General features: G+C 39.1%; 1 protein-coding gene and 1 pseudogene across 4 annotated transcripts in view; one reads left to right on the forward strand and one right to left on the reverse strand.

Annotated features, from left to right (window-relative positions):
• The window catches only part of STARD9 (StAR related lipid transfer domain containing 9), a 181,415-nt gene that overhangs the window by 73,158 nt on the left and 80,837 nt on the right, over window positions 1-27,420 (forward strand). For 3 of the 4 annotated variants that reach the window (XR_011648416.1, XM_058294016.2, XM_071214136.1), the window contains exons 5-10: window positions 575-607; window positions 697-758; window positions 2,797-2,909; window positions 17,064-17,133; window positions 18,637-18,709; window positions 26,767-26,834. Coding sequence is in view for 2 of the 4 variants with exons in the window: in XM_058294016.2 (XP_058149999.1) it covers window positions 575-607; window positions 697-758; window positions 2,797-2,909; window positions 17,064-17,133; window positions 18,637-18,709; window positions 26,767-26,834 (419 nt within the window). In the remaining 2 variants the exon portion in view is untranslated. The remainder of the gene's footprint in view (window positions 1-574; window positions 608-696; window positions 759-2,796; window positions 2,910-17,063; window positions 17,134-18,636; window positions 18,710-26,766; window positions 26,835-27,420) is intronic. The other variant, XM_071214137.1, reaches the window with a different exon arrangement.
• Window positions 7,921-12,951, reverse strand: LOC139438186 (U3 small nucleolar RNA-associated protein 14 homolog A-like; annotated as a pseudogene).

Here is a 27,420-nt window from a genome sequence, read left to right on the forward strand (position 1 = left end):
TTCCTCCTAAAGGTTATCACTGCTGCCCTGGGCTAAGCTCATTGCTTACTTTACTTTGTCCATGTTTAGTGTGATTTCACATATTTGAAATTAAGAAAATGCTCACCAAATCAGGGGTAAAGCACTTAATCTGAGTATCACTGGATCCTAGAGAAGAAAGAAGCGGTTTCTTTCAAAATGTGTATTTTTAACATCCATGTCCTCAGTCCTCCTTTTAGTGCAGGAATAGAAGGTAGAGTCCTGGGAGTTTACCACTGTGGTAAAGTGGGTCTATCCAAGAAGAATATAACCTTCATTGCATGAAAGCAAGTATCTGGGTTTGATAGCTTTTCCTCTTTTCCTTCTTATGGTGGTGGTCTGCCTCTCCTCTGCTACATTTCTCCCGTAAGTGTTCTCTTGAGAGCACTGGCAAATAGAAGTGTTCTACATACTTCAGTGAAAATACCTAAAGTGAAGAACCTAGTATAAGGAGTCCATGTGTATATCTCCCATGTTAAGGATTGTTCCTGGGTATTGGTGAGGGAGAGTATCACCATGAGTGAACAGTAACGCTTTCCTTTCTTCTGTTCTCCAGGCCTCGATAGGGCTGATGCCGCGGATATGTGAGGTATAGACCCTTTTTTGGCTGGATCCTCTCAAAGTAGGTCTCCTTTATATAATTTGTTTAATGAAACCCCAACTTTCTGGTTCATGCAGGGTCTGTTCGACAGGGAGGATGACTATGCCTCACTGCCTTCCTCCTGTAGGATAAAAGTAAGGTAGGAACCTGTCAAGCCCCTGGGCCTAAAATGTTTCTATTTCCACTCCAAATTTTGTCATGCTGAGCTGGCTTTTCTTTACTTCCACAATCACCCAGAGAGATGGAGAAAAGCTACACCAGAAATATCTTGCCTTATAGGAATTTGAGAAACACAATTAGGTCCTTGGGTTTTGGGAAACCTAACTTCCTATCTTTAGGCTTAATAATCAGTTGTCTCCTACGGACAAGCTTAGTGAAACTGTTAGGTTTCTCTTTCCTTCACTTTCTTTATAGTTTCATACTAGCTTTTGGAATTGCTCGTCCAGCCCCCTACTAAGTTATTCTTCAGGTCAGTAGTTACCCAACTCTAGTTCCCAGACTAGTGCTGATTATTTCAAGATAAAATTTTAGCCAGTCTGTAGGGAAAATGGTATAAGGTTACCAACTGCCCTTTATTCTAGACTATGGCCTTCCTACTTTTTTGTGTTCAAGTGTCCTTTTCTTTTTTTTTTTTTAAAAGAGATATTTCACATGCCATAAAATTCACCTTTTAAAAATATAAAATCAGTGAGTTTTAGTACATTCACAAGGTTGTATAATGATCACCTCTATCTAATTCCGTAGTATTTTTATCACCCCCAAAGAATACATGTCCTTTGTAAAAATTAAATTATTATAAAAATTACCTTTACAATTTTAAGTTTGCAAAATAAAAATTTGCAAACCAGTACTAATATATGTATGTATGCATGTGTATGTATATATATATGTATGCAATACATATTTATATATGTATATATTTTTAAATAGTGTTTTACTATCCATGAAATATGGGGACCCCTACTCTTTGAGACAGCTGGAGTTTCTGTGTCCAGGAATGAGAAGGTTAGGGAGAAAAAGTTTTATGAGAAGAATGTGGATTTGAGCTGGAACCATTTTTTTCTGGCTGCTGACTCCATTGGCAAGCATTGGTGTTCTGGTGGGGAAGACGTTTCTGTGAAGAGTCTACTATCTTGTTTAACAAATTCTTTACAGATTTTAATAATGAATTATAGCTTTCTTATTTAACAACGAAAGGATTCAAATGCCAGTAGATATCTGTAAGAAGGAGTATGTCTGAATCAGAATCCCAATCTAGAAAACAGATGAAATGAGAACTGTCCTACTTAGAAGTATGCGTAGGGGAGCGGATTTGGCCCAATGGATAGGGCGTCTGCCTACCACATGGGAGGTCCAGTGTTCAAACCCAGGGCCTCCTTGATCCATGTGGAGCTGGCCCACGCTCAATGCTGATGCGCTCAAGGAGTGCCACACGGGGGTGTCCCCTGAGTAGGGGAGCCCCACGCGCAAGGAGTGCACCCCGTAAGGAGAGCCCCCCAGTGCGAAAAAAGTGCAGCCTGCCCAGGAATGGTGCTGCACACACGGAGAGCTGACGCAGCATGATGCCACAACAAAAAATGACACACAGATTCTGGGTGCCACTGACGAAAATACAAGCGGACACAGAAGAATACACAGTGAATGGACACAGAGAGCAGACAAGTGGGGGGTGGGGAAGGGGAGAGGGAAAAAAAAAGGTAGGGTTGGGAACTAGAACCCTTTTCACTTAGTTTTCCTCATTGCTCAGAAGTGGCCCTTGAGATGCCCTCATAGAACAATAGAGCTCAAGGAACACATTTGAAAATTACTTAAAGAAACAAGCTATGATGCTATGGTGGCTTGAGCAAGGCACAACCTGGTAGTATAATACTCTAAGAACTGCTAAATTAGCCTTGTGAAGGCTAAACTTGAATCAGCATTGACATTACAAATCTAAAACTGTAAGTGACTGATCAGCACTGACATTGTAAACTTAAAACTGTAAATGGTGACAGGCAATGCTAAAAACACTTTTAGAAAGATTTAAGATGGGACAGTGGCTTGATCAAGGTCTCAGATTATCAGAAGTAGAAATGGAATAAGAACTAGGACCTTCTGATACTTGGCTTAGTGTTTTTCCCACAAGACTTCACCATTTTTCCAAATTAATTATGTTGCCTTTTTCTACTTGTTTCTAGTTTCCTGGAAATCTATAATGAACAGGTACGGGATCTCTTGAAGCAATCTGATCAGAAGAAGTCTTATACCCTGCGGGTCCGGGAACACCCAGAGATGGGACCATATGTACAAGGTGAGCCACTGTGGCCCTGGAAGTCTGAGAGCAAGCTGAAGCCTTAGAAACTTTCCTAATGTTCATTAGTTCATTCAACAAATGTGTTTTGTTTGCCAGATACTATACTGAATGGTGTGCCAGGTATTGTACTGAGTAGTGCCAGGTACTATACTGAGTGATAGATCTATACTAATAAAGTGCACAAGCAAACTTACAGTCTAGTGGGAGGTAAATCAGAAAACAAATACTTGATTATGAGTTGTGATATGGGCTAATAAAAAATATAAACTTGTGGAGTGATAGAAAAGAATATGGGGAAGTGAGGTAACCCATCTGCATGGGATGGTCAGGAAAGGCTTCTCTGAGGAGTTGATGTTGAAGAGACTTGAGGTGAGTATAGAATCGAATCAGGTAAAGAATGGTGCAGTGAGAGGAAGAGTGTTTCAGAGAGAGGGAAAAGCATGAGCTAGAGCCTGAGGGAAGAACTTGGTGTTTTCAAGAAGGCCAGTGTGATTAAAGTATACCATATGAGGGAGGAAGTGGTGTGGAATAAGTGAGGGTCTGCAGGTGCCAGATCTGGCAGGACCTAACTGATTCCTAGGTCAGTTGGTCTCCTTCCAGGTTACATTCTTTTCCATTGGTAGTGAGAGTCAGAGAGGGTAGGAGAGATGGTGTCTTATCTGCCTCCATGTCAAGCACTTATTTTTCAAAGTATTTAGTATCATGCATCCTATTTCATTAGGCTAGGTCCTGCTATTAAGTAGGAACAGTTGGATTCTTTTGTGGAGGAAGTTTTTATCTTTCAGGCCACTCATAAGAAGTAATATATATGATGCTTATGTTCTCAGAGCAGTATTATAATTTAAACCCTGACAAGAGAGGGACATGAGAGATCAAGAGCTGCTCTTCTCTGATCAAAGTATGGTCAATGGGTGACCCAGTGTGTGTGTCCAGCAACTGACTCTGCTACCTATGACTTTTCTGAATGCCACCATCATAAATGACAGATGGAAATACAACAAATATGAAACTTACTTTGCTGGGGGCCAGGTTGAGTTTCATATAGAAAACTGTTTGGACATGCATTTCTGCGTGGGTCAGTCCAGAGCAGTGCTTTGAAGGCAGACCATAAGTTGATGTAGGAGTATCACAACTTCTCATCTTAAAATATCTTTTGTGTGTGTGTGTGTGTGCGCGCGCGCGTGCGCTTGCATGTGTGTAGGGGAATAACTATAGGAAACCTCAGGCATAGATAAATGAAAATAAAACAAAGTCTGGAAGAATTTAAGGGACTCGCCTAAAGACACGCAACTAGTTGAGGCAGGGCTGGAACCAGGAACCCTGCCTAGGATTGGGAGAGAGGAATGGTACAGAATCTTGTACATCGTAAGTCAGGAGAAGACCTAGGATCATAGATTGTATGATCAGCATAGTACCTGAAACCTAGAGAGGATATGTACTCACTCAGGGTCATACAGCTTATAACATAGACACAAGGTCAGCCACAGGGTCAGTTCTAAAATCCAGGGCTCATGATATGAAGCTTACGACTCTTTGTTGTGGATACTGTTATGGAGTGAACTTTTTTGGGGATGGGGGTATTTGGTAGGAAATAAATTCTGAACCAGCAATGTCTCTTATGTATCCATGTTGTTCCATGGGTCCTTTATGCTCTGCTCACTTTTTTTCATTCTTCTCTCCATCTGCTCTTCAGACTGTATGATTTTGATTATCCTATCCTTTAGTTTGCTGATTTTGTCAAGCCTATTCCAATCTGGTATTGAGCACCTCTAGTGTATATATGTGTGTGTGTGTGTATATTTTTTTTTTGAAGATTTATTTTTATTTATTTATTTGCCCACTGCTTGTTGTTTTCTGCCCACTGTCTGCTCTCAGCTCTTGGCAGTGGTGTGGGCCAGCTTGCCTTCATCAGGAGGCCCCAGGAATCAAACCCAGGGCCTCCCATATGGTAGACTGGAGCCCAATCGCTTGAGCCACATCCGCTTCCCTTTAGTATGTTTTTAATCTGTTATTGCATTTTTTTTATCCCTTTAAGTTCTGTTATAATCCTTTTAAATTTTCTAATTCTTCTCTTTGTTCATGCCTGATTTTCTTGATACCCTTTAGTTCTGTATCCATATTTTCCTTTAGTTCATTGAACTGATTTAGGATATTTGACTGAACATCTTTGTTTCGTTGTTCCAGTGTCTGTACTTCCTCTGTTGTTTTTACTTTTTTCCCTTGAATGCACCATCTCTTCCTGTTTCTTTGTATGACTCGTGATCTTTTGTTGAAGTCTAAGCATTTGATTTTTTTTTTAAGATTTATTTATTTACTTTCTTTTTTTATTTATTTCCCCACCCCCAGATAGTTTTCTCTTCTGTCTGTTCATTGTTTGCTCACCTTCTCCAGAAGGTACCCGGAACTGAACCCAGGACCTCCCACATGAGAGGCAAGTGCCCAATGGCCTGAGCCACATCCGCTGTGGGTTGTAGTGTCTGCTGGCTTGTAGCACCTGCTTGTTGCAACGGAGGCAGTGTCTAGGTCATTGCAGCAGGAGCGGTATCTCCTTGTCTTTTAGGAGGAACTGGGACCCAAACGGGACCTCCCATGTGGTAGGCAGGCACCCAACTGGGAGCCACATCTATTTCCCCATTTGATTATTTTGATATGCTAACTATGGGAGTCAGTCTCTCCCTTTTGCCTAAGGTTTTAGTGTAGTTTGGCTGTGTGTTAAGGCTCTTCAATGCTTAGTTCAGTTTATATTGATCCTTCAGAGCAGCCTGTGACTAACGGTTCATTTTTTCTTTGGTCTTTCTGCACCTGCATCTTACTCTGGGCAAGTGCAGTAACTTTCAAGTTACCCTGGTATTTGTGACTGTTTCCCTCCCCTCCAAGAGAGAATCTTCTTTTCTTTGTTCCTCCTTTAGGAGTCCTGGGTGGTTGTTTTTGTATACTAACTTTCCTCCCAGGGGTCTGTGATTTACTCAATTCCTATCCTGTACTCTGGGCTGCCCTTTCACTCCAGCTTTCTGCCTTGAGTCCACTTTGTCATTTAGCAGCCCAGTTTCCCCTTCCTGTGAGGCTTTTCTTCCGTGAGTAACTTTCATGTTAGGGAATCCTGACCCACAGAGCCATATGGGGGTCAGTCTTCAAAGACATCCAACTTTTTGACTTAGGTGCACTAGCAATTAGGATCTGGGCTGGGAGTGTGTACAGCTTGCCAAATTTCCCCTGTGGTTCACTCTGATTTCCCAGGGGCTGCTTTGAATGTGAGTGTGGCCTGAGTGCTAAGGTTCCACCATGGGCATTGGGTCCCCATACCTGGATGTGTGTGGACTTGGAGTCACTGCTGTGGTGCTGTGGGTGGCTTTGTGGTCAGTGCCATGACAGGACGTTCCCAGGCTGGTGAACACTGTTGTCTGTGTCTTAAGAAGCTCAGATATGAGCATGGGGTAGTTGTCCAGACTGGCAAGTCTGCCTTGCTGTTCTCATGCCATTTTTCCCCTCCCCCCCACCCTGCTGTTTTTGCTGGCTGTGTCCATTCACTGTGTGATCTTCTGTGTCTTTTTCTCTTTTTGTCCTCTCTTGTTTTCTCCTCTAGGATTCACTGGGATTCAATCCTGGGGACCTCTGATGTGGAGAGAGGTTCCCTGTCACTTGTGCCACCTCAGTTCCTGGTTTCTGTTGTGTCTCATCTTAACCCTCCCCTTCGTCTCTCTTTTTGTTGCAACATTATCTTGCAGTGTGGCTCACCGTGTGCTCACTGGCTTGCTGCTTGGGCGTGCCTTTACGAGGAGGCCCCAGGGATTGAACCTTGGTCCTCACGTATGGTAGATGGAAGCCCAATCACTTGAGCCACATCTGCTTCCCTCTCGTGCCTTTTTTTTTGTTTTTAAGATTTTAAAATTTCTCTCCCCTCCCCCCACATCCCACGTTGTCTGCTCTCTGTGTGTTCTTCTGTGTCTGCTTGTATTCTTGTGAGCGGCACCGGAAATCTGTCTCTTTTTGTTGCGTCATCTTACTGCATCAGGTCTCTATGTGTGAGGTACCACTTCTGGGCAGGCTGCATTTTTTTTTTTTTACGCAGACCAGCTCTCCTTGTGGGGTACACTCCTTGTGCATGGAGCTCCCCTACACAGGGGACACCCCTGTATGGCATGGCACTCCTTGAGCACATCAGCACTGTGCATGGGCCAGCTCACCACCTGGGTCAGGAGGCCCTGGGTTTTTGTTTTGTTTTTTTTTTAAAGATTTATTTTTTTACTTTATGTCTCTCCCCTTCCCCGTCCCCCCAATTGTCTGCTCTCTGTGTCCATTCTCTGTGTGTTCTTCTGTGCCCACTTGTATTCTTGTCAGCGGCACCTAGAATCTGTGTCTCGTTTTGTTGAGTCATCTAGCTCCGTCAGTTCTCCCTGTGTGCAGCGCCATTCCTGGGCAGGCTGCACTTTTCTCGCACTGGGGGGTTCTCCTTACAGGGTGCACTCCTTGTGCATGGGGCTCCCCTATGCGGGGGACACCCCTGTGTGGCACGGCACTCCTTGCACGCATCAGCACTGCGCGTGGGCCAGCTCATCACACAGGTCAGGAGGGCCTGGGTTTGAACCTTGGACCTCCCATGTGGTAGGCGGATGCTCTATCAGTTGAGTCAAATCCACTTCCCTCTCGTGCCATTTTTTAATGTTTTGTTTTGTTCTTCTCTCAGGTCAGTGTTTTTAGAGTTATTCACCAGTCTTGATTGCCCTTCGGAGTTCTAAGAGAGTTGAATCTGTCTATTAGGGAAAACTCTCCTGGGAATGTCTTATGCTGCCATCTTGATGATGTCACTCATGTCACTCAACAGCCTTTTAAAAAAATTCTTTTGTTTTTTTTTTTGATAAAAAAGAAGTGCCGTTATTTCTAAAATGAGGGTTAACCACAATGTGCTAAGCCAGTTTTCAAAATGATCCTGCAGCTCAGAATAAAACTGGGCCAAATGAGAAGTCAGGGCTCCTGGTCCCAAGCACCAAGATGGAACTTCTCCAGCAACTCAGTCTATTGAGTTTTTCTCCAGCTGTTTTTTTGTGATGAATTGTTTTGGTTTCCTCTGTATGATAGAGTGGTCAGACCTTGAGGAAGACCAGTAGCCCACGTCCTCTGCCTATGTAGGCTTAATGATATGGCCTGGCTTGGTGACAACCTTGGGAGTGGTCAGCTTTTGGAAGGCTGTTCCACGTAGATCCTCTAGGGGTCTGGATGGTCCTTTCAAATTGCTGATGGTGGGTGAGTGGGTATAGAAGCACACACTCCTGAAGAGCTGCTGCATGGATGTTGCACTTTTCATTGATAATCAATTTGGCAAATTCTTGTCTTTTCTTGTAGAACCCCCAGGGGTTTTCATGAGAAAATGGCATCTTTTCTTGGCACTGGGTTTTAGGCCTGTGCCACCGCACTTGACCCAGCCAGGCAATGTCAGGTCCACATCCCTGGGCTTGCTTGCTTCCACAGCTTCCCTTTTTTCTTTCAAGTCTCTAATGACACCATCCCCAGCAAAAGCTTCCTTTATCATTTGCTTTTGCTCTGCCTCGCCTTTATCTTCCAACTCCTCTGTCATGTGGGAACTGCCAAAAACTTAACAGAAGGAGACTTTGTGATTAGGAGGCTCCTTAGATCAATCATTTGCTCCTTTTTCTTCTCCTTAGGGGCACCTGGTTGATCATTTGAGATCCTTTCTTATGGTTGCCCTTCTAACACAGGTGTGGGGAACTCCTTATTTTGAAATCACCTTTCTTTGCCCAGTTTTTCTAGCTCTTCCAGAATTTGTACTCTCTCCAGCCTCTGTAGCAACAGGGGCTCCTCGGACTCTTCCTGGACAGGTTTCTCTCTCTGAACTAGATGAATAGTCCCCACTGAGTTCACTTTGACTCCCTCAACTAGTGATTTTCCTTGTTGAGATTCCAGGACAGTGCCCTCAATTCAAACAGCACCTCCTGGGTGCTAGGATCTTTTGTTTCTTGACTACCCAGCAACTCAGAATCCTGGTTAAGCTCAGACCTTTTTCTAAAGACTCACCTTTCTGCAAATTCTTTCAACAAAATCTCTTCTTTGGTTTCCGCTGGTCTTTCCCTCTCCCTCATTTTCAGAATCTTCATGGGCCAATGGCTCTGGCAGCTGTTCAGGGTACTTCTGGACTTGGCCTCTTCTGTATCACTGGTCCAACTTCTGAGCATCCAGGGATTCAGTCCATCTGTATTCATTTGTACTTCATTTACTACATCAGGGACCAGGAATCCATCTTCTTCTTCAACTCCCTCCTCTTCCTCATTCTCAGATGCTGCCTGGAGTTCCTGTGTCAGTTCTTTGTTCTTGGCCAGTTGTTCCTGCTTAGCTTGGTGAACCTCCAGGTCATATCTGGTCATAATTACCCTTGGGTTGGCCCATTTCTCACTCTTCTGGTGCTTAAGCCTCATTTGCTCCATTATTCTGGCCTTTCAGATTTTCTTCAATTTTTCTAATGCTGCAGTAGGATCACCCATAATTTCTCAAAATCTTTTAGAGCTTTCTTGGTCTTTCCTTTCTTCAGAACTTTGTCATAGTTTTTGCTTTTGATTTTCTTCTCTCTTCAAGCCTTAGCCTCATGTCAGACTGTGGGCCCAGGGTCCTCTGAAGTTCTGCTCAGCACATCTTAGCCTCTTTCAGGCTTTGAGGCCTTTTTCACTGGAGTCAGTATGGCCTTTATTTTTAGTAGATACTTTTTTTCTCTCTCTATTTTTTTTTAAATGTTACATTAAAAAAATTGAGGTCTCCCTATACCCCCCACTCCCCTCACCCCACTTGTCCCATATCAACAACCTCTTTCATCATCATGGGACATTCACTGCATTTGGTGAATACATTTTGGAGCATTGCTGTACCACATGGATAATGGTTTACATTGTAGTTTACACTCTCCCTTAGTCCACCCAGTGGACCATGGCAAGACATACAACATTCAGCATCTGTCCCTGCAATACCACCGAGGACAACTCCAAGTTCTGAAAATGCCCCCACATCATTTCTCTTCTTCCCTTTCCCTACCCTTAGCAGCTACCATGGCTACTTTTTTCACATCAATACTACAGTTTCTTCCATTACTAATCACAATAGTTCCGTAGTAGAATATCAGTAAGTCCACTCTAATCCATACTCTATTCCTCTATCCTGTGGACCCTGGGATGGTTATGTCCACTCCACCTCTATATCGAGAGGGGGCTTAAATTCCACATGGATGATGGATGCAATTCTCCTGCTTGCAGTTGTAGGCACTCTTGGCTCCCTGGTGTGGTGGCTGACCTTCTTCACCTCCCTGTAAGCTCGCCTGTGTAAGTCCAATAAATCAGAGGGTAAGAGTTGCAATTCTGCTGAGGCTTAGGGCCTGGCTGTCACATGGACAGTCTAGAGATTCGGGTCTCCTGACTATACACCAACCCCAGTGCCAACCACAGGTCCGGTAAAAGTTAAGAAGAGGCATGTGTAGAAAGGTCACATCTGAGTCCAACTCCATCACACTCAGGAACACAAACTCCAAAGTAGGGCCAGCTGACATGGCACTGAACTCCAGAGCCATCTGCTATGACCATAGAACCTGTGTGTCTCCGTAGCCCTCAGGAGAACCAGGACCTGGGCTTGTATCTACTTTGACTGTCTCTTTGACCCTGCTGAGGCGTCCGTAAGCACGACCCCTCTGTTGACCTCCTGACTCCTTTTTGGGGACTCATAGCCATAAAAACTCATTTGTCTTGGCCATTTCCCCCTTTTATTTAAGGTCAAAAGCAGTTTTTAATACCTGATATTACATGTAGGCTGAGATATTCTGTTGGTCTGAGTTGACCCTTTTATTCAAGGTCTTTTTCCAGTTACATCATCAGCTGGTGCTTGGTAGTAATCCCTCGGCACCAGGGAGGCTTATCCCCAGAGTCATGTCCCATGCTGGGGGGAAGGTAATGCATTTACATGCTGAGTTTGGCTTAGGGAGTGGCCACATTTGAGCAACCTCTCAGGAGGTAACTCTTAAGCACCCTGAAGCTCTAGGCCTAGTTCATATTTCAGGCACACAGGCTCATAAGCATAGTCATCAGTATCAAGGGCTCATCGTTGGACCATCCTTCTTTATTGATTTTTGCCATTGCACTTGGCGGATTGTTGCTGTTCCTTAATAGATACTTTTAATCATGCACTTCTACAACTCTCTGTCATGAAGGACCAGTTTTGGTTTTTTTAAATTGTCAATCTGTGGCATACCAGTACTCTTTTAAAATAAAATAAAGACTTATCAGAAAAATGAAAAAAAGATAAATTAATTACAAGTCCTAATTTTTCATTACTAGATTCAACATATATAAAATTACTCTTTTGAGTTGTTATAAAAGTTTCTAACACTCTCAATTTCTCTACTTATCACAAATCAATAACAGTTTGATAACTGGTACCAGTTTGTGGATCAACTTGAGTAACACTGCCTTGGTTCATTAAGGAAATTCCCTTTTCTTTTTAGTTATTGAAGAGTTTTTATTTTTTAATATCAAAACAGTCAAACTCATAAGAAAGTCAGTATAAAAGTACTGTATAAAAATTACACTGTAAAATACCAAACCATTTTAGAGTAAACTTCCACCTTGATGACCCATATCCCATTAATATTTTAGTGCATTTTTCCTATGAATAAGAATATTCTCCTATGTCATAACACAACTATCAAAATCAGGAAATTAACTTTGATATATTACTTCCGTCTAATCCTTAGACCCCATTTAAGTTTGAATAATTATCCCAATAATTGTCCAGTTGAGAATCATTAGTTGTGTTTAATTATGGTGTCTCTTTAGTCTCCTTCAGTCTGGAAAGTTCTTTGGTTTCTTTCCTGGACTTTCATTGTCTTGACACAATCAAGAGGTGTGCAATTTGATTTGTTCCATTATTCATGATCTTCACTTCGATCAGTTGATTATGGTGATTTCTGTCAGGCTTATTCACTCTGAAATTATGATTTTTTCCTTTGTAATCAACAAATATTTTGTGGAAAGGTACTTTGAAACCATGTAGATATCCTCTTCTTCATCAAACTTTTAGTTAGTTAATCTGTTTATTTATGTCAGTATGTTTCATTCAATGGTTTTTTATCAGTTGCTATTATTTTTTATCTCGATGATAAGATTGTCCCAGGTTTATTCTTGAGATTCCCTTCAAGTGGACTTCTGTGACATCCTTGCTTTCCAGCATGAGAAAATATTCCAGTCTCATCTTGTACTTTCCCTGCATCAGCCCTGGAATCAGCCATTTCTCCCTTTTGTTTGAGAATGGTAAATAGAAGCCAATATCTGGTGCTAGGTGTGCTCGTTGCTTTTGAAATATTGTAATTCCTAGTTCCTCTCAGTGGACAGAGCTAGGTAATATATGTCTGTACCAGTACCTCCAATTCTACTCCAACACAACAGCATTCATTCTGGACTTCTCCCTTTCCATAATTGCAGTTCTCTTATCTAACAGTGAGAAATACTAACTTGATGAGTTCCTCTATGTAGCAGTTTGATACTATTTATGAATTCCAAAAAAAAGATATTGATTTTGCTTGTAAACTGGTCTGTTCCTCTGGACACTGTTGCCTTTGATTGTATTAAATTCAAAGATTTTACATTTGCTTGATTAAATCAAGATTAGGGCTTTGATTTGACCACATCACTAGGGCATGACTCACGGTGGGGTCCCCACCTCCTTGGTGAGCTGATAGAAACAGACATTCACTCAAGAAGACACACAGAAGAAGGCACAGGAAGAAAGAGCTCCATAGACACAGAAGAGGAGAGAACTTGGTCATTTCAGTCCTGCCATGTGACAAAAAGGAGAGGCTCAAACAGCTAAAGCCCCAGGGAGGGCTAAGCCATTTGCCTGATAGTTTGCAGCTGAAGAGACCAGAGCCCTGAGCAGCTGAGAAGGCCTGGAAAGAAATAAGCCCTCCTACCTACAGCTGAGATTGGAAGAAGCTGAACCTAAGGAGCCTTAAGAGGAAGAGGAAGGCTGAACACTTGCAGAGGTTGACAACCATCTTGTTTCAACATGTGGCAACAGACTTTGGTGAGGAAAAGCCTCTTATTGTACCTGAGTTGGACTTTTTAGAGCCTTGTAACTGTAAGCTTTTATCCCATATAAATGCCCTTTATAAAAGCCAACAGATTTCTGGTACATTGCATCAGCACCCCTTTGGCGACCAATACACCTTATATGTAATCATTCTCTCTTACCACTACTGTCCTTTTTCTTACATGGATGCCTGCCTCTCCCTGACCCCCCATGCTGGCTCACCTCACCACAGGAAGTCCTCCTCACTATGCCCAGACTCCAACACTTTGAGCTAGGTTGTCTCTCCCTCCACCAACCATGTGGGTACCTTCGTTACCTGACTTGATATTTTTATCCCTGTTCTGGGCCACCTCCCTGGCCCAAATGGAAGCCCTCTTTACACTACATGGGCTCTTGAACCTGTGCTGAGCCGGTCTCTCAGTTGGGGTGACCTCTTCACCTCATTTGAGCTCTGATTTCCCATGGCAGGCTGCCTCCAGGACAGCCTTCTCACCCAGCAGCTTTGGTACCCTGTGCTGGGCTTCCTCCATGCATAGATACTGTCCTCAGTCTACTTAGGTGCTGACTCTGTGCCTCGCTGCCACATGCATTGTCACTCTCCTCACTCTACTCTCATGCCAGGACTTCCCTCTATATGGGTGCCCTTTTTACTCTGCTCAGGTTCTAACTCCCCCATACCAGGCCACCTCTGCATGGACACATTCTTCTCTCCCCTTAGGCTTGCACACCTTGTTCTGGGTCACAAAGGTCCCCTTACTCTGATGTGGTTGCCTACTTTCCTTTGCTCCACTTAATGACTTTAGGACAAAATTGTTCAGGAGAGGGAAAGGGTACTAAGAATTTTTTAATATTACAAAGACCTTTTCTATGCCTTATGATTTTTTTTTTTTAAGATTTATTTATTTATTTAATTTCCCCCTCCCCCGGTTGTCTGTTCTCTGTGTCTATTTGCTGCGTCTTGTTTCTTTGTCCGCTTCTGTTGTCTTCAGCGGCTCGGGAAGTGTGGGTGGCGCCATTCCTGGGCAGGCTGCACTTTCTTTCGCGCTGGGCGGCTCTCCTTCCGGGCGCACTCCTTGCGCGTGGGGCTCCCCTACACGGGGGACACCCCTGCGTGGCAGGGCACTCCTTGCGCGCATCAGCACCGCGCATGGGCCAGCTCCACACGGGTCAAGGAGGCCCGGGGTTTGAACTGCGGACCTCCCATGTGGTAGATGGACGCCCTAACCACTGGGCCAAGTCCGTTTCCCTATGCCTTATGATTTTTGTCCACTATCCTGTTAATGTTGTGAATTACACAGATTGATTTTTTAATGTATTATCTGTCTTACATTCCTGGAATAGATCCAACTTAGTTGTGATATATATTATCGTTTTGATATATTGCTGTATTTGAATTTCTGATATTTGGTTTTGGATTGTTTCCTCTAAGTTCAAGAGTGAAATTTGCCTATAATCAGCATTTCCCTTATCGTCTTCCTCCTGTATTTAAAAAAAAAAATTTATTGTGGTAACATATATAATAACACAATTTCACATTTTAACCATTTTCAAGTGTGCAATTCAGTAATATTAATTACATTTACAATATTGAGCTTTCATCATTGCCATCTATTATTAGAACTTTTTCTCACCCAGAACAGAAACTCTGTATCCATTAAGCAATATTCTTCCACCCCTTTCCCCCCTCCCTGCTGGTAACCTGTGATCTACTTTCTGTCTCTATGGTATTTGCTTATTCTGGGTATTTCATAAAAGTAGAATCATACAATATTCATCCTTTTGTGTCTGGTTTATTTCACTCAACATGATATTTTCAGGGTTCATCCATGTTGTCACATATATCAGAACTCCATTCGTTTTTATGGATGAATAATATTCTATTGTATGTATATACCACATTTTGTTTATCCATTCATCTATCAGTGGCCACTTGGGTTACTTCCACCTTTTTGTCAATTACGAATATTGTATGTGCTCTTCCTCTTCCTCATTGTCCTCTTTACCTCATTTTTCTCTCCTCCTCCTTTCTATGTTGTCTTCCTCCATTTCTCTATTTCCCATTTAAGGTAGGTATGTTTAGGCTGTTTTGTTTCCTAAAATGAGCTGTGAAAGGCTCCATCCTTTTTTTTTTTTTCTAAAAAGGTTTTATGTAAGATTGGGGTTATTTTTTCTTTAAATATTTGGTAGAATTTGCTGGGCAAGCCTTCTGGATCTGTAGTACTTTTTTTTGTGAGATTTAAAATTAGGGGTTCGATTTCTTTCATATTTTCTATTTTTTATTGTATCAGTTTTGAGGTTCTCTAAAAAGTCATACATTTCCTCTAAACTTTCTAATGTGTTTGCATTAAGTTGTTTGTAACATTCTTATTATCTTTTTAATAAATGTAGGGTGAGTCTTAATTTCATTCCTAACATTTATACCTTATCTTTTTTCTTGTTCAGTCTAAGGGTTTATTAATTTTTTCTTTTCAAAGAATCAACTTTTGGTTTTGTGGAGTCTATCCATTGTAAGTTTCTTTCCTACCTGTTAACTTCTGTTCATAATGTTTTTTGTTTTCTTCCTTCTACTTTCTTTGAGTTCAATTTGCTGATATTTTTTTCACCTTTGTAAGATGGATACTTCGATTGTTGACTTTCATCCTTCTTTTCTAGTATATTTATTCAAAGCTATAAATTTCTTGCAAGAAATGGCTGCATTGCAAATGTCTAAATGTAGTATTTTCATCACCTTTTGATTTGAAATATATTTAACTTCTATTTCTTTTTTGATCCATAGGTTATTTAGAAGTGTATTTTAAAATTTTCAAATATTTGGGATTTTCTAGTCATGTTTTTGTTGTGGGTGTCTAGTTTAGTAGTATTGAATTCATAGAACATACTCTATGAATTCACTTAAAAATAATACATAGCAATTTGGTTTGTAGCCTATCATATGGGCAATTTTTATAAATTTTCCATGTATACTTAATAATGTGTATTTTGCAGTTGGTGGACAGAGTGTTGATATATTACCATTTATTAAGTTTGCTATGTGTGCTGTTCAAATCTATAACTATTGATTTTATTTTCCTACTTATTCTATCAGATACTAAGAAAGGGAAGATAATATTTCCTGCTGTGATTGTGAAATTTTTTTCTCCTTTTTAATTCTGTCAATTTTTGCTTTATATACTTTAAGACTTTATTATTAGGTGCTTTCAAAATTAGAATTGTTAACTTTTCCTGATGAATCGAGCCTTTTATATTATGAAGGCTACACCTTTTTCTCTTGTAATGCGTTGCCTTAAAGTCTATTCCACTTGTTCAAGTATTACTAAAATAGCTTTCTTTAGCTTAGTGTTTGCATGTTTCATCTTTTTCTTTCTTTTCAATTCTGTATCTATATGTTTAGATGTATTTCTTATTAAAAAAAAATATTTACTTGTGTTTTGCTTTATTTTATCTAGTGTCTTTGTTTCATCTAGCTCCACTTCACCTATCTAAATCCTGCCTATTCTGCCATAACCAAATTTAAGTTTTACCTCCTCCGTGGAGCCTGTCCTGACCACTCTGATCAACTCTGTAGCATTTATTATCTCTTCTATTCCTGTGGCACTTGGCCATGTTGTCTTGCATTGTATAATGTCATGCGATTGTAAACTGTGGGAGAATAGGGTCATGAGTGCTATGTATTTTGCATGCTGAATTGAGCCTACCACTTTGTGGGGTATATAGCACCTACCTATCTCAGGAATCGTGTAAGGGACAAATGAGGTAATATATAAGAACTTTTGTTATGACCTATATAGGAAAATTATAATGGATTATTGTTGTGAGCATGCCAGTATATATGAATTCCTGACCATAATCTCTGTGAGGGGAAAAAACCTATGTTCCCAATGTCTATCATAGTACTAGACAGTAGACTTCCAATAAATATTTGTTGATTTATTATTTGAATGAATTTAGCCAAGTTCCCTCATTCTTGTCTATCAGTTGATAGGACATAGGAATGACAGAGTTAAAGACCTACAGCAAAAGGTTAAACTTTATCAAAATTTTATTTCTTTTCTCCCCCGCCCCTCACAAATCTGATAGGTTTATCTCAACATGTAGTTACCAACTATAAGCAAGTAATTCAACTCTTGGAGAAGGGAATAGCAAACAGGTAACAGGTTTGTTTGTTCCTATCATTCTTTAAGCCTCTTTCTCCTATCCTGTGTTCTCATTATTCCTCTTGGGTATGTATGATGATACTTATAATTGTCTGTCCTCAGCTTTCTACATCTGTGAGCAGGAAGCCCTTCTCAGAACAGTAATGTTCCCAGGGTAAGATGTGGTGACTAAGGTTTAGTGCTCTTTTCACTAGTAATGAAGCTGGAGTTTGTATGGATGTAGTAATATTAGGCAGTAAGCCCAGAGTTCCTGTATAACCTTGTTTTATAATACACAGCTTTTGCTATTTTGACCAAAGAAAAGTCTTTCATGTCCTCAGGCTTAATAGCGATAAGGACGAATATAGTATCAGATATTTTCAGAAAATCATTTTTCTTCTAGTTTTATATATTTGAAAAGGTTACCCAAAAAAGATCATTTTGGATCTGCTATGAAGCTAAGGACTGTATACTTTCAGGAAAGTTATTTAAATTGTAATAAAAATCTATATTATTAATTACTATAAAATATCCAGCACATTACTAATAAATTCCTGAAAACAATTCCCTTTTTATGGAAAAAAAAAAGCATCTGGAGTCTTCTATTGACCCTATTAATAGCAGGTCCAAAATAATTGGACATAAAGGGAAAACTTTATACTTAAAAGTCTACTCCTGGACTTTTCAGAGAAATATCTCAAAGGTGCTTACTTTTGGTTTTCAGGGTACCCTGAGTTACTTGATTTCTAAAAGTGCTAGACTTTACCTTTTCCTCTTTATCCTGAATCATGAGACCATCCTCTAGATTTGACCCATTTTTTAAAATTCCCTAGCCCTTCTAAGAACAGAAACCAATGGGATGGTCTTAAAATGGAAATGATTTACTTAGATTTAGATAAAGGGAAGACTCTCCTGACTTTAAAGGATTATCACTGGCATGGGTTTGCATTGGAATGAGAGACTGTGAATTCCGGATTTAAGCATGGCTTTGATATAATTCAAGATGTCGTGTTTCAAAGGTCTTTTGGCACAAGATCAATATTCTGTGTTTAATCACAATTCACTTTCTCTGCCTTTAAGTCTTCTTCTCCAGGAAGTTCTTTACTTCTGCTTGTCTTATTAATGAGTCTGTCTTGGAGACATTCTTCCAGATTAATGGCACTATAATATTCCCTTTTTCACTCTGATTTTTGCTTCTGTTGCCTAAAAAAATGTTTTAATGTAATTTAGAATGAAGATGCACTTCCTTTTTTTTTTCTCAGATATCAATACATAATTGAATGTAATTTGTAAAAATAAATAATTTTAATTAAAATAAAAAATAAAAAAAAATACATAGAATACTGCTTCCTACTCACTTTGGATTGCTTTCCTAACCGAACTGAACTAAAAACGGGTCTTTTATCTTTCTTATCTGTAAACTTCAGCACTAGCATTTCTTGTGTATTCCATGGATCCTTAAGGATTCACCATGCATAAATAACCCCTGACTTAAGTGTCTTCTCTTATATACACAGAATCACAGCAGCCACCCACGTTCACGAGGCCAGCAGCAGATCTCATGCTATCTTCACTATCCACTACACGCAGGTTGGTTACCTTTTATATTTGATGAAATTACTTCCTCTCTTTTGATCACTTTTTGTCTTCATTCTGTTTCTTTTCCTTTCCTCCTACCCTTCCATTAACAGGTCCTCAAATTGGCCTAATATTATAGAGAGGACCCAAATACAATCTATTAAACAATACACCTAGAGGCATTTTCATAAAGACTATGGTAGGTTGAATTGTGTTTTTTCTTTTTTCTTTTCAAAATTAGTAAACTTTATTTCAACTTCAAAAAATAAAATAACAGACAAGAGGCAGCTTAACAAATTATGGAAGCATTACTTTAAAAAATCCTATCCAGGCGTATTAATCTTATTTAATCCTAAGAACAAACTCAGATGTTTCTCCATTGTTCAGAAAGATGAATATGTGAGCATAGATTGGTTAAATGACATGACAAAGGTCTCCTTGTTAATGAAGAAAATGAAAAAAAAAATGCTAGATCATATTCACATCTCATACAACTAAATCCCATAGTCTTCTATTTTTTTAAAAATATGTTTTTATTACAGGAGTTTTGAACTTACAAAACAGTCATGCACATGTGTAGAATTCCCATATGACAACCTGTCACCAACATACCACAAAATTATGGAACATTTATTAAAGATTATGAGATAATACCATCATACTATTACCACTAACTATGGTTCATAGTGTACATTTGGCATATTTTTTCTATAACCCACTATTATTAACACAGTATATCTTTGGCATTGATGCAAGAATATTACAGTTTGCTGATAACTATAGTCCATAGGTTATACTGTATTTTTCCCATGCTTCTCCACATTCCCATCTCCCTGCAATAGTGATGTACTTTTTTTGTAGTTCACAGAAGGACATTCTTGCATTTGTATTATTAACTACAATTCTTATCCACCTCTGAGTTCACTGTGTTATTCATTCCTAGATTATTCTCTTTCTTTCAATTGATGTTTACATCCCTAGACTACCCTTTTCAGCTACAATCCTATTTGTAACCAAGCTGCTACTCACTATAATGTGTTACTATCAACTCTGTCCATATATTCTTTTATTTTTTTGATGTTTAATGTTGATATAGTACTTTCTTTGCCTTTGCTGCAAAAATATTACAATATTATTGTTAACTATAGTCTGTAATTTACATTAGTTGTATTTTCCCCATGTATCACCATATTCTTAACACCTTGTAATAGAGGAACATTCTTTTATTTATATTATTAACCAAATTAAGTAAATTGTGTTCTTAATCCACATTCTTGTGGTCATGAACCCATTATAAATAGCATCTCTTGAAGATGTTATTTTTAGTTAAGGTATGGCCCAAGTGGATGAGGATGGATCTTAATCCAGATTACTGGAGTTCTTACTAAGCAGAATAAATTTAGTAATAGCGAGAGAAGGCCACAGGGAAAAGCAAGAAGCTGAAAGTCATGAACCCAGAAGGGAAAGGAGAAGACACCACCGTGTGCATTGTCATGTGACAGAAAAGTCAAGGCCCCAAGGATGGCCAGCAGCCAGTCGAGAATGCCATAGTCTTTAGGAAAAAAGCATCGCCTTAATATTTGCTTCAAATTTTGGACTTCTCCTACCCTCAAAACTATGAGTCAACAAATTCCCATTGTTTAAGCTAACCCTTTTATGGTTTTTCTTAGCACCTGGGAAAGTAAGACAAAAACTAATCTGATATATTCTACTTATATTTTATTTTTAACATTTTGGAGCACTTTCACATCTTTGTGATCAGTATGGGCATTTAGAATGAAAATCAAGATTGAAATGAAAGTAAACATTAAAAAGTAAAAGATTCACTTCTATTATGATGGAGTATTGAGGTTGACAAACACTATCTTCCAAAAGCAGTTATTATAAAGCTGCACGAAACTGTCAACACAACAATTTCTATGCTATAAAAATAGACCAGAGGCATGTAACAAACTGAGAAACCTTTATTCCTGAAAATTAGTAAATTTTGGGTAGAGACAGACCAAATGTATATGTGTTTATCTTGGGATATTCCCATCCCCACCTGTACCCCACCTCTGTTGGTGGAGTAGTTCTGTCAGGGAAGAGAAAGCTGTGAAAACCAGCAACTTTGCTGTTACCACTACTAGAGAGTTTCGCTTGATTTTGGAGCATTGTCATTTAAAGTGGTGATCTCAGTGGCAAGGGAACAAGGAGGGCCAGGGACTCCACTAGTATGATTTTAGGCAAGACATGGACTGGTGGACTAGCTGGGCATTTAACAGGGAGTTCTGTGAGATGATACAGCTATAGGGGTTGTAATAATCCTGGGTTGACCAGAAGCTATGCATATACACAGCAGAGTCTGAATGGGCCCAAACCACCAACATAGCCCTGGGTAACAGAGGAGATGCAAGAAGGCCCTGTGGCTAGTGAATGCTGGGGCAGACTTAAAAACAACCTGAACCTCTAATGCATTCCCAGCCTATGCATAGACCCATCAGCAGAAAGTAGAAGAGTAGAAGTCTTAAAGGCTTAAGGTGTTTGATCAAAACTTTTGACCAATATTTGTCTGAGCCCTGAGCTACATAGACAGAGGGAAACCTCTAGGAATCCAGGCTTCAAATTAAAAACAAGTAAAGGAAAAAAACGAAATAGAGACATCCTTGGTTGCATATTGTGGGTGAAACAGACTTTACAGATTTAATCTAGGCAAGTTACTAAACAAAACCACCATCCACTACCAACCATAAAGGGAAAAATCAGAATCCAGATTTGCCACGATATATTATCTAAAATGTCCCAGTAAATAGTCAACCAAAAATTATTAGATATGCACACTGCCCCCCTTTCCTCCAAAAGAGAAAAAAAAAGAAAAGAAAGCATTGCCCATTCTGAGGGGGAAAAAATCAGTAGAAACTGACTCCATGCCCAAATGTACGATTTAGCATACAAATGCTTCAAAGTAGCTAATATTTATATGTTCAAAGAACTGAAGGAAACCATATTTAACAATTAAAGGCAAGTATGATGACAATGAATAAGGAATTTCAATAAAATGATTGAAATTATTTTTTAAAATGGAAATTCTGGAGTTGAAAGTACAACTGAAATGAAAAATTCTCAGGTGGTATTCAATACCAGAGTTGAGATGACAGAAGAAAGAATTAGTGAATTTGAAGATAAGTCTATAGAAATCACCCCATCTAAAAAAGAAAGAGTAAAAAGATAGTAGAGGGGAGCAGGTTTAGCTCAGTGGTTGAGCACCTGCTTTCCACGTACAATGTCCCAGGTTCAATCCCTGGTATCTCCTTAAAAAATGTAGAAAAATGAACAGAGTACAAAGACCTATGGAACAAAATCAGCTGTGCCAACATATGTGTAATGGGAATCCCAGAAAGAAAGGGGGGGGGGCTCTAAAAAATAATTGAAAAATTAATGGCCAGAAACTTCCCAAGTTTGCTTAAAAATATTAATCTACAAATATGAGAAGCTCAAGGATTTCAGGTCAAATTAACTGAAGAAGATAAAGACCTAGACACATGGTATTCAAGCTGTCGAAAGCCAGAAACAAAGAGAAAATCTTGAAAACCAGCTAGAGAAAAATCACTTATTATATATAGGGGAACAGTTATATGGTTAATGACTGACTTATCAGGAAGAATGGACCCTGGAAGGCAGAGTAGTGAAAGAAAATGAAACTGTCAACTAAGAATTCTATATGCAGCTAAACTAGCTTTCAAAAATGAAGGCAAAATAAGAACATTTCCATATTTTAAAAAGACTGAAAATTCATTCCTAACAGAGGTACTTTACAAGAAAAATAAATGAAATCTTTTAGGTTGAAAGAAAATGACACCAGACAGTAGCTCAAATCCACAGGAAGAAATGAAAAAATGCTGGAAATAGTAAATATATGGGTAACTATGACAGACTATAGGATATACTTTTTCACATTCATTTTCCTAACATTCTTAAAAGAATAAATACATAAAACAATAATTATAACACTATATAATTAGGTTTATAAAAGACATATATGTATATGACAGCAGCACGGAGGAATAGGGAAGAAAAGGAGATATATTGGGGCAATGTTTCTCTCTATACTTTACCAGAATTAATTTAGTATTATTTTGAAGTATATCATGATAAGTTAAGATGCATATTGTGATCCCTAGAGCAAAACAAAATAGTTTAAAAAGTATAGTTGAGGGAAGTGGACTTGGCCCAATGGATAAGGCGTCAGCCTACCACATGGGAGGTCCGCGGTTCAAACCCCGGGCTTCCTTGACCTGTGTGGAGCTGGCGCATGTGCAGGGCTGATGTGTGCAAGGAGTGCCCTGCCACGCAGGGGTGTCCCCCTGCCTAGGGGAGCCCCACATGCAGGAAGTGCGCCCCGTAAGGAGAGCCGCCCAGCACAAAAGAAAGTGCAGCCTGCCCAAGAATGGTGCCGCCCACACAGAGAGCTGACACAAGATGACACAAGGAAAACAAACACAGATTCCCAGTGCCGCTGATAAGGATAGACACGGTCACAGAAGAACACACAGCGAATGGACACAGAGAGCAGACAACTGGGTGGGGGCGGGGGGGGCAGGGAGGAGAAGAGGAGAGAGAGAAAAAAAAGTGTAGTTAAAAAATCAAGAAATCAACAGAGGAATTACAGTGGTACAGTGAAAATATTTATTTAATACAACAGAAGTCAGTGAAGGAGGAACAGAAGAATCAAAAGACGTAAGATAAATAGAAAATAAATACCAAAGCAGCAGTAAGTATATTAAGTGTAAAGGGACTAAGTGGTACAAATTGTCAGGTTGTATAAAAGCAAGACCCACCTATATGCTGTTTGTAACAAACACACCTTAGATTCAAAGACACAAAGATGTTAAAGGTAAAAGCATGGAAAAATATATACTATGCAGACAGTAACCATAGGAAAGCCACAGTTCTACAGTAATGTCAGTTCAAAAAAATTAGATTTTAAAGACAAATACTGGAGAAAAAGAAGGACCTTTTATAATGATAAAGTGTCAGTACATCAAGAAGAAATAACAATATAAATGTATGCACTCCCAATAACAGAGCCCATAATACATGAATGAAAATGGACAGAATTGATAGAAGAAGTGGATAATTCAATAGTAGTTGGAGATCAATACTCCCACTTAAAAAATTAATAGAACTGTCCAAAAATCACCAAAGGTATGTAGAAGATTTGAGGAACATTATTAACCAAGATGTCTTGACATTTATAGAACACTCATACCCAGTTTCTACAGAATACATATTTTCAAGTGGACATGGAGTATTTTCAAGAATATACCATATTCTGCATAAAGTTAAAGTAATCAACTCAGTGTATCATTAACCTTTAATCAAATAGATCAAGTAGAGTGTAGAAACTCACACATGTATAGGCAACTGATTTTTTTGTTAGAGAAGCTGTAGGTTTACAGAAGAATCATGCAGAAAATAGATTTCCCATATACCCCACTCACACACAGTTTCCCCTATTATTAACACTTTGCATTATTGTGGTACCTTTGTTACAATTTATGTAACATTATTATAATTATACTATTAATTATAGTCTATAGTTTACATTAGGGGTCACTGTGTTATACAGTCCAATATTATTTAAAAAATTTTTTATTTTAGTAACATAAACAACCTAAAATTTCCCCTTTAAGCCACATTCAATTATATAATTCAGTGGTGTAGATTTCATTTACACTGTTGCGCCACCATCATGACCCTCCATTACCAAAACTTTTCCATCACTCCGAAAAGAAACTCTGTGCCAGTTAAACATTAACTCCCAACTCCCTATCCCAACCCAAGCCCCTGGTAACACGTATTCTAGTTTGATTTCTATGAATTGCATATTCTAATTATTTCATATCAATGATATCATACAATATTTGTCCTTTTGGGTGTGTCCTATTCCATCCAACATAGGTCTTCAATGTTCATCTGTGTCGTTGTGTTGTATCAGAATGTCATTCCTCTCTATGGTAGAATAGTATTCCATTATATGTGTATACAACATTTTAATTATCTGTTTATTGGTTGATGGATACTTGGGTTGCTTCCATCTTCTGACAGTTGTGACTAATGCTGCTATCAACATCAGTGAGTAAATGCTTGAGTCCCTGCTTTCAAATCTTTTGAGTATATACCTATTATAGAAGTGGGATTGCCTGGGCATATGGTAATCCTCTTCTTTCTGAGGAACTGCCAAACTATTTTTCACAGCAGCTATATCATTTTACATCCCACCAACAATGAATGCATGTTCTTAGTCACATCCTGTCTGGCACCTATTATTTTCCTTTTTTTTTAAATAGCCGTTCTTATGTGGTGAAATGGTATCTCATTGTGGTTTTTATTTAAGTTTCCCTAATGGCAAATGATGTTGAACACTTTTTCACATATGTAAGCAACTGATTTTTAACAAAGTGGAGAAAAGAGAGTCTTTTTAACAGTGGTGGTGGAACAGTTTGATGTCCATATGGGGAAAAACAGAAGGAGGAGAGAGGGAGGGAGAACTTTGATCCATACCTTACACTTCATCAAAAATATTAAAAAATTACCTCAAATTGGATCAGAGACCTAAATATAAAACCCAAACCTATTAAACTTCTAGAAGATAACTTGGGAGAACCTTTGCAACTTTAGATTAGGCAATTTTTTAAAAAGCTATGGCATTAAAAGCACGATTCTTGAAAGAACTAATTGAAATTTGTAATTGATCAAAATTTAAAATTTCTCTTTGAAAGACTGTTAAGAAATGAAAAACTACTTGTATCCAGAATATATAAAGAACTTTCTAAATTTAGTAATAAAAAAACAACTAAAAAATATGGGCAAATATTTGAACTGCCTCTTTGCTAAAGAAGATATACAAATCACAAGCACACGAAAAGATGCTTAACATCATTAGAGAAATGCAAATTTAAACCAATCAGATACCATTACCACCTTTTAAAATGGCTAAAATTTTAAAAAGTGATTTTACTAAATGCTGAAGATGTGTCGAAGCTGGAATTCTCATACACTGCTGGTGGGAATGTAAAATGGTACAAGTTTGGAAACAGCTTAACAATTTCTTAGAGTTAAAAATACACACTTACGAGGTGATCCAGCCATTCCGCTCCTATATATTTATCCAAGAGAAAATTAATCATATGTCCTTATAAATATGTATATACAAATATTCATAGCAGTTTATTTCTAATTGCTCAGAACTGGAAACAACCCAAATGTCCATCAATAATTGAATGGTATACCCTTAAATGTAATACTACTCAACAGTAAACACAAATGAACTATTGACACATGCCTCAACATGGATGAATCTCAAAATAATTATTCAAAGTGAAAGTAGCCAGACATTATATGATTTCATTTATATGAAATAGCCTTAAAGGGCAAATATACAGAGATAGGAAGTTGATGAGTGGTTGCCTGGGGCTGGGGGTGGGACCGGAGATTGACTCCAAACAGTCTTGAGGGAATCTTGGGGGGTATTGGAAATATCCTAAAACTGGATTTTGGTAATGGATGTTCAGTGTTAAAAATTTTCCAAAAAACAAACATCAGGAGAGAAAAAAAAAAAAAGCAAAGAACACAGAATAGAAAAGGAAAAGTAGTTTTGCTCTTGGGGGTTGGTTGTCCCCAAGACAGAGTGCCTGCCTTAGCAAGTTAACCTCCTGTGATTCAGTTTAATGGGAGAGACAAGCCTCAATTAGGGGCCCCTCATCTACTCTGGGTCTCTGCTGATGAGTCAGAACACCTGGAGGGGTGTCAAGCATTTCCTGAAATTTCAGGGGAAGATTGTACTCAGGATTTCATGGGGTTTGCCAAACTTACTCTGTGGAAATTCTGAAATCATGATCCAGGGCTTCCTGATGGTATGTCAGACATTGAGTGCCCATCTGGTTCAGAGCACATTTGAATATGCATTTCTTGAGTGAATTGTCTAAAATTCCAAAATATCTTCATGGTTTGGAGGGTGTCTAAGGCGGGGCGGGGGGTGAGGAGACAACGTTCCAAATGACATGCTTTAAATGTGTTTTCTCTCTTAGGCAATCTTTGAGAACAACCTTCCCTCTGAAATTGCTAGCAAGATCAACCTTGTGGACCTAGCAGGCAGGTAATTAGGATCTCAAAGCCAGGGAGAATTGCTCCCTTGACAGTTACCTTCTTCTTGCCCATTTTACAGGGAATAAGTTTGTTCCAACCTTTTTCACATTTCGGTCATCTTGAGAAAATTGCAAAAGAAGCAAATCCTTTAAATGCTAGATTAAGAAGTTATCATTTTCCAGGGACTGAAAGATGCTCATTAAAAACACCTAGGAACATTTTAAAATTCCCACTGCCTAACCTGTACCCTGGATCAAATTAATCAGGTTATTTATGGGGTCAGGGGAGTGCAGGCATCAATATTTTTTAAAGCTACCCAAGTGATTCCAGTGATTCCAAGGTTGAAACCCACTGCTCTAAGTGGAAGTAACTGAGTTAACACATCTTCCTTTGATTTCATATTGATTTTGTGCCGCTCTGTATATTATTGGGGGAAAAAAAGTCTTCTTAAATATTTTGGAGTTAGCGCCTTTTAAGTATTCAAAGGAAGTATGAATTATCGCTACATATAAATTCAGAAAGAAGAAAGTCTTGGAGATAATGTTAAAAAAAGTACAAGATTAAATAAGGCAAATATTCTTATTTTTAAAATGCTA

This window comes from Dasypus novemcinctus, chromosome 3, assembly GCF_030445035.2.
Source record: "Dasypus novemcinctus isolate mDasNov1 chromosome 3, mDasNov1.1.hap2, whole genome shotgun sequence".
NCBI classification, from domain to species: domain Eukaryota; kingdom Metazoa; phylum Chordata; class Mammalia; order Cingulata; family Dasypodidae; genus Dasypus; species Dasypus novemcinctus.